At 39.2% G+C, this 7961-nt stretch overlaps 1 protein-coding gene across 1 annotated transcript; it reads right to left on the reverse strand.

The window, feature by feature from the left end:
• Positions 1-6700: 6700 nt before the first annotated feature.
• On the reverse strand, positions 6701-7742 carry LOC129693110 (40S ribosomal protein SA-like). The gene has a single exon (XM_055629750.1). The coding sequence runs from the start codon at positions 7667-7669 to the stop codon at positions 6782-6784; it is 888 nt and encodes a 295-aa protein (XP_055485725.1). The 5' UTR covers positions 7670-7742; the 3' UTR covers positions 6701-6781.
• Positions 7743-7961: the final 219 nt, after the last annotated feature.

Here is a 7961-nt window from a genome sequence, read left to right on the forward strand (position 1 = left end):
CACACACACACACACACACACACACACACACACACACACACACACACCCTGAGACTGAGTAACACTAATTATTTCTCTTCAATTCTAGTAAATTATATTCTCTTTAGAATTTATGAAATCATCTTTTTAATCCATGCTGTTAAAAATAAATTAACTTGTTCTGATATTGTAGTGAATATCTAATTATTTGCTGATCCCCATCATGTGAACAGAACTATAGTGAATTCCCTTCCTAGTAGCCTCATGGTCTTCCCTGGGGACAAGACTCATTTGAATGTATAGACAGCTCTTACATACACAGCCCCACGTCCACATCACTGTGATGTGTCACAAAAAATTTTTAATTAAGGTTATTGAGAATATGTGGCTGTTGTTGCTTCTAAAATTATCTTCCTCTGAGCATGATATAAAATGTTCATGTGCATATCCTATGGGGAGGCCCAGTAAGTGTTAGCTTTCAGTCATTTTCCTGAGACCAGGCAAGAGTTCATCTCCAGTCCCTAGCTGGGCTCTTGTGGGAATACAAATACCATGCTCTTGGCTTGACACTAGTGCTTTTTGTAAGTGTTGCCATGGTGACCACCTATGCAGCATCATTAACCCTTCTCACAACAGCTCAATTTGAGATTCAAGTTTCACATTTCCATGATTATGGGAGGGTAATTATTTCATTACTCCAGGGAAGAAGATTTAGGAGGTAAATAGCTCTTCATTAAATCTTAAACGATCCTAGACTTTTTAGGCCACAGAAGTGCCAAATATTAAAGTGATGAAATTTAAAAGAGGAAAACATGACTGGGAATTGAAAAAGAAATCAATTTTTGTATCAAATAACAATAAATATTTTTCTCAAGTGAAAATATACTTCATAAAATATAAAATGCACCTATATTATCTCACTAATTCATGACTTAAAATGATTTTCATGTAAAATAAATCACAAGAAAGTTAAAATATATATTTAAATAGAAGGACCTGTAAAAAGGTTTTTTTTTCTTTATTCCTTTTTGTTTTTGTTTTTAACTGACTAGGCAAGAAGGTGGTATCATATATTACAAATAATATATTTTTCTATGCATATAAATAAAACCATAATTTTAAAAGGAAGGATTTCCATTGAACAGATGCTTGTTTTATAAAGAATTATTTCCTTTATATAGTGTTACTGTTTGAAGATTATATAGCTGAAAATAAATATTAATGTTTTTAAAGTACACTTGAGTTTATAGAATACCTTAAGACAGATGTGAATTAATGATACATGGGAAACATTTTACCTATATAAGCAAACTGTTGTGATATTGCCTTAGAGAACTGTGGGCTATTTCCCGAGCAAGGAGTGTGTGGTAATTTAAGTGTACTGTCTAAGTCCTGACTCTCCTGAGAGTGACCGTGAAATGTTAGAAAGATTTTAGGTGAAACATAGCTGGCTCATCTATACCGAATGGCAAGTAGGGTACATCCACCATATTAGGAGACAAATATTTCTAACCACATTTGGGGTCATTTTAACATTTTTTTCCTCTTACCTTCTGTGTTTCCCATGACAAAAGGCTTAGTAAAACTTTTAGAAGAGAATTAAAGATAGATATATGAAGTAAAGATGACTATGCCTGCGACAGAAGAGGGAATTTGAATATTACTGATGCAGTTTGTCATTTCCCAAAGCTCATTGGCTGTGTGTCTGTATGGAGAAGGAAGAACTTGTTTCCATTTTCCCTGAATAAAGGAGGTCTGTTTTAAACCCTTTTCCCATTCCTGGATCTTTCTTAATGCACAACTCCTCTCGATTGACAGGATTTTTTTTTTCTTTTAGTTTGGTGGGAGCGAAATTAGTCAGAATTGATTGTTGGGAGGCTTACTGATTAAGTAATTAATTAATTAAAATTTATTCATTCATTCATAAACCTCTGGAGATATGAGATTGGAAGGTGAAGAGGCTCCGAGTGCCTGAAGTCTACAGTGCCTCTCAGCTTGTTATTTCTATCAGATGTAGCACCGTCTTCATCTGTACAGTTCTTAGAAAATAAAGACTGAGAGATACAAATGCACAGTCAAGGGCTGTTTGCTTCCAACAAATTGGCATGAGCAGTAGAAACTGAACAGACACTACATTTTAAAAGTAGATCCCATATTTTAATGTCAATAGACTCCATCTGGAAAATTTTCCCGAGTAAAGCAAGAGGGCCTGTGTGTCATGGCTTCTTCAAGTTTATTTCAAGGTTCATTGGCGTGACAAGTTAAAGCGTGCTGTGTAGGAGGTAATCGTAGGGTCTTCACAGAGCAAGATACATTTCTCTAAGGTGAAGCCCTCTGGGGGATCTGGGTGATAGTTTGAGACAATGTTCGTACTTAGGGTAGCCGTGTGGACTTGCAGCTAACTTATTTTCTTCCAGGAGTGCAGAGAGGGGGGCAGAAGGAGGGAGAGAGAGAGGAAGGGAGAGAGAGAGACAGAGACAGACAGAAACAGAGAGACAGAGTGAGACACACACACACACACACACACACACACACATCAGGGCTTTAATTGGTTCAGAATTGAAGTGCGTGTCACTCACATGCACATCTCAGTGCACAGAAACCGAAATGCATGTTTTCTCTGCAGCAATGGCTTACACCCTGGGAAGGAAATCAGAGCTGATGTTCAGAAAGTCTTGTACGAGTATAGAAAACAGACAGGAAATATTTAAGAAAATGGAAGGGTTTAAGCCTGAGCGAGACACATTAAAAGCATTTTTTAGGGAGTGGATAGGAGGCTCAGTACCTAAGAGAACTTGTTCTTGCAGAGGACTCAGGTTCAATTCCCAGCATCCACATGGTGGCTTGTTACCATCTGTAGCTCTAGACTGAGGCCATCTGATACCCTCTTCTGATCTCCCTGGGCATCAGTCATGCATGCGGCACACATACACATCTACGAAAACACCCATAAATAAATAAATAAATAAATAGCTTAATTAAAATTTTATTAGTTATGACAGAATATCTTGCTGTGCCTTGTTTGTGAAGAATGTCACATACAGTGACACAAAGAAAGGGTTTTCTGAAATTCAACCCAAGGGCAAGCTCAATGCTTTTCAGTTGAAAATGAAAGGAGCAAGAATACAGCAATGGTTTTAAAAATAAAGACAACACAAGTGCCCACTTCAAAGTTTTGAAAGACTAGCAAGTAACTGAATGTCTATCAAACAAAATACCACGAGAAATAACACTGACACTTGTCATTCATTCAGGGAGAGTGGATTGATGCCTTCATTTCATTCCATGAGCAGAAGGATGTACTTAAATATTTTCTTAGTTTTGCTTTGTGCTAACAACTGTACCAGTTATCTTAATTAATTGCTTAAAATCTGTTAATAACCATGTCATCATAGACCATCATGTAAATGAGCTTCAAAAAGTAAAATCTGAAGAGCAATCTTGCCATTCATTTATCTGAACTAATTATAATGTAGGAATCATTCTCACAGCAGGTGAAAACTGAGAAAGGCATGCTTTTGCATGAAAGCAAAACATTTTAGATTTTGACATAAAAAGTTTGGGAAGAAATTGGGAGCTTTCTTTTTTATGTAAGCTGAGTGTTTTAGGTTTTTAATTCTGCTTAAATAATATTTTAAATGAAATATTTGTGAAAAGGAAGTAATGGATAATTACTATGCCTTTTTGATGATGATAATAATGAACTATAGCCTAGTATATTCACAAAAACATAGTTCTCTGAGTTAGCAGGTTATTGTACCAATCATTTACTATTTAGAGTTGTAGTGGCAACAGTATTACATACAGGAACATTGGCTATTTATAGACCTGTTGGTTGATTTTAATATTACTGATTTGTTACAGCTATAATAAGCAGAATATAACATATAGTTTCAATTCCAATCAAGAGACTGGTTGGCTCTCTCCATAGACAGTCTTGCTGGTTTTGCACAAGTGGGCACATCTGTCCTGGAGGTCAGTAATGTAGCTAGCAGGTTCAGTGCTATACACCATGAGTAATGCCTTTTCTTTCAGGAGCCTGCTTCGCCCCTTCTATCACCATGAAAACTGACCAGCAGGGAAACTTCAGTCATTGACAGTGGTTTCTTTATGTCCTTCATCCAGAATGTATTGTGTTTACTACAAAGGGTATATTCTTGTTCACTCTCTTGTGGCCATGATAAACAAGACTGAAGGCAAGTTTGGAGGAGAGGGCTTTTTTCACCTTAAAACTTTCCATCTTTGGGGCAAGTCAGAGTATTGAATCAGGAACTTAGAAGCAGGTACTACTGCAGAGACCATGATGAAACATAGCTTACCAGCTTGCTTGTTTATGGCTTGCTCAGCTTAATTTCTTCTATAACCCAGGACTACTGGCCCAGTGGTGGGACAGTCCAGAGTGAGCTTGGTCTTCCTTTATTGTGGCCTTCCCTCATTTATCTTGCCTGCAGGCTAATCCAATGAAGACAATTTCTAAACTCAAGTTTCCTCTTTTCTAATGATACTGGCTTGGATTCAGTAGACAAAGTTAACCAGGACAGGCTCTTATCATGTAGTTACAGTGAGCAACCAAGAGCAACAGTAATAGCCTGTGTTCTTTTGGGTAGCTCTGGGAGCAATAACTTGTAGAGAGGGAACCGGGGCCTAGCACTGAGATTTTTATTTACTGATCCACATTTTCTGGAAACAACATTATTCACTAAAATGGAATGCCTCTGTTTCAAGTCTTTCAAAACTTATTTTCAAATTAACTTTTAAAGCAGTGGGGAATTCATATAGCTTCTTCACACATCTGTAATTTGGATTACCAACCCCTCATTTCTCCTTTTCCCTGCCCCACACATCCCCATCTTCACTTCAACCTTCAGATTTCTGTTAGTTTATATCACACGTGTTCTACTATTCCCTTTCATTACATTTTTTTTTAAGACTCAGATTTCCAAACAAGAGGTTCAAAAGTAGCTTCTTCTTGCATGATATTGAGACTATGAAAGTTTGTGGGGACTTTTAAATTTGGATTAAATACATTTTTTTTTTTTCATTTTGGTATTACTACAAACCCATGGAAGCCAGGGAGTGGAATGTAGTTTGAATGAAAAATGGCCCCCTGCCATGTCCAGGCTTGCATACTTGAATGCTTGGTCTTTGTTTCACAAATTTTTTGGGGGAAGGATAAGGTGGTATAACCTTGTTGGAAGAAGTGAGTCATTGGGGGTAGGCTTTGAGGTTTCAAAAGCACACACTAGGCCCCAGCCCGCTCTTTCTCTGTCTCTCTCTGTCTTTTTCTCTCTGTCTCTCTGTCTCTCTCACTTTCTCTCTCTGCAGCTTGAGGATGAGATCTCAGTTCCCAACTACTGCTTCAGTGCAATGCATGCCTGCTTGCCTACTGCCATGCTTCTCACCGTCATCATCAGGGACTAACCCCCCCAAACTGTAAGCAAGCCTTCAATTAAAAGCTTTCTTTTCAGTCATGATGTCTCTTCACAGTAGTAGGATAGTAACTAAGACACTGTGTGAGAAAAGTTTCAGAGTCATAACAAATGAAAAAAAGGTTTGATAATTTTGCTCTTTATGGGCGTATGTCTAAAAAACTTGTTAAATTTGATCAAAGAAAAAAATGCATGAACTTCTGGTCTGCACAGTCTAACTCTGGATGTGGGGAAAAGTAGCAGAGTATGAGGCATCATAAGCTACAAGGTCATTTCTATATTTTTAATAAAGAACCAGAAGAGGTGTTACTACCATTATGGAAACCTGGATCCCCCCCTATTATTTTGATTTCAGCAGGTGAACATTTGGGGGAAATGTAGGTTTTTTAATAACTTTACCCAACCCAAACACATGTTTCATGAACCAGAAATTTATTAAGAAAAAATATCTAAAATTTATAAATGAAGTGGGGGACAACTGGGTGACTCTCTAATATTTGTGTGTGTGTGTGTGTGTGTGTGTGTGTGTGTGTGTGTGTGTGAGGGTGTCTCTGTGTAGCCTTGGCTGTTCAGGACTCGCTTTGTAGACCAGGCTGGCTTCAGACTTACAGAGATCGGCCTGCCTCTGAGTCCCCAAGTGTTGGGATTATATTTGTACATCACCATGCCCAGCAATTATTTTAATGGTATAGACTCATTCAAAAATTACTTACTTTTATAGATGAATGGCCATGTATCCACTTAGCAATTTACTGTTCAATTACATCTAATGTTTTTTATTTACATGTAAACATGCGTGTTTGTGACAGGTAGAAAAGACAAGCTCAGATGTGAAGTTTTAGGTTCCTATATGCCACTAGTTGAGTTTGGACTACAGCCATTGAACGTCAGTAAATCCATTTGAGCACTTTTTCAGATTGATTATAAACCATTCTTTCTCAGCATCTACTTTCAATCATAATTTACATCACTTGTGTTTCCTGTTAATTAATTACCATGCTCTGGGTAACATTGTTTATTATACATATGTGAATCATTTTTTAATTTTTGAAAGTGATACTTTAATCTCTTTCATTTTTATGATACTACATAGCTTTCTAAGTAAAGCATTAAAAGTTGGGATAGAGATAAAGTCTTTCCAAAGTGGATGGAGTCAATTCTATTATTAAATTTAAAAAAAATTTAAAAATGTACCATAGTTTTTTGGTACACGTGTAGTAAGAATATCAACATTCTTAGTAAATATGTTCTCACTTATGAAGTACTGTATCAAAAGTTTCTTCTATATTTTATTTTATTTTTATTTTTTTACAGCTTTCAGGAACTTTATTTTCCTTCTACCTTTTCCCCCTTTGCTCAGGTGTCTGCAGAGCTCAGGACCACTCTGTGGTGGCCCCAACCCACTCGGTGGCCTGCGCCGTGGGAGCTGCTGACCAGTCCTCAGTGGCTGGCTGGGCACTCCAGTCTTCAGTAGGGAACTGCTGGATGGGCACAGAGGGCACCTGCATACCCTCAGACCAGTCTGCCACCTCAGGATGAGCAGCAGTGAACTCAGGAGCTGGTGCAGTCCATTCGCCCTGGAATTCCTCCTTGGTCACGGCCTTCTCAGCAGCAGCCTGCTCCTCCTTCTCAATCTCCTCTGGGTCTCTGTAGAAGTAAAGGTCAGGCATAACCTCCCACGGGTGCTCACGGGAGATAGTGCCACGCATGCGGAGCACTTCCCGGGCCAGCATCCACCACATCAGACCCACCGAGTGAGCGCCCTTGTTGTTGCACGGGATGGCAATGTCCACATAGCGCAGAGGGGAATCTGTGTTGCACAGAGCGATGGTGGGCAGGTTGACGTAAGAGGCCTCCGTGAGGGGCTGGTGGTCAGCCCTGGGATCAGTCACCACCAGAAGCCGTGGTTCCCTGAAGGCCGCTTGGATCTGGTTAGTGAAGGTTCCGGGTGTGAAGCGGCCAGCAATCGGCGTGGCTCCAGTGGCAGCAGCAAACTTCAGCACAGCTCGCTGGCCAGTGTTCCTGGAGGAGATGACGCTGACATCAGCAGGATTCTCAATGGCAGCAATAGCCCGAGCAGCAAGCAACAGCTTCTCCCAGGTCCTCTTCAGATTTATGATGTAGATACCATCACTCTTCCTTTTGTAGATGTATTGCTCCATCTGAAAGTCAAGGTTGGTGCCACCTAAGTGGGTTCCTGCGGCGAGGAATTTAAGGACATCCTCCTTCTTAATCTGCAGGACATCAAGGGCTCCGGACATTGTGTAAGTTTTCCCTTTAAGTTACGCTGGGAATCAAAAACAACGCCGTATGGACCGGTCCCCGGGCAGCGCGGAAAAAGCATATATTTTAAATTTAAGAGATAAAATTGTATCTCCCAAAAGGCAGTTTAAGATGTGGCATGATACACATGAGCTTGCTCAGGTTACATAGTATATCTTTGTAAACCAACATTTTAATAAAGAAAACAGTGTACAGCACAGAAAACAAAGTTTCTTTGCTCAAAGCTTGCATTGTCCTTGTATTGACTGCTTTTCTTGTTACTGTGAAATT

This window comes from Psammomys obesus, unplaced genomic scaffold (assembly GCF_907164565.1).
Source record: "Psammomys obesus unplaced genomic scaffold, mPsaObe1.curated_primary_1811, whole genome shotgun sequence".
Taxonomy (NCBI): Eukaryota; Metazoa; Chordata; class Mammalia; order Rodentia; family Muridae; genus Psammomys; species Psammomys obesus.

What these genes read in the sequence shown, in the direction of transcription:
- LOC129693110 (XM_055629750.1), bottom strand. Translation starts at nt 7,669, where the DNA reads ATGTCCGGAGCCCTTGATGTCCTGCAGATTAAGAAGGAGGATGTCCTT.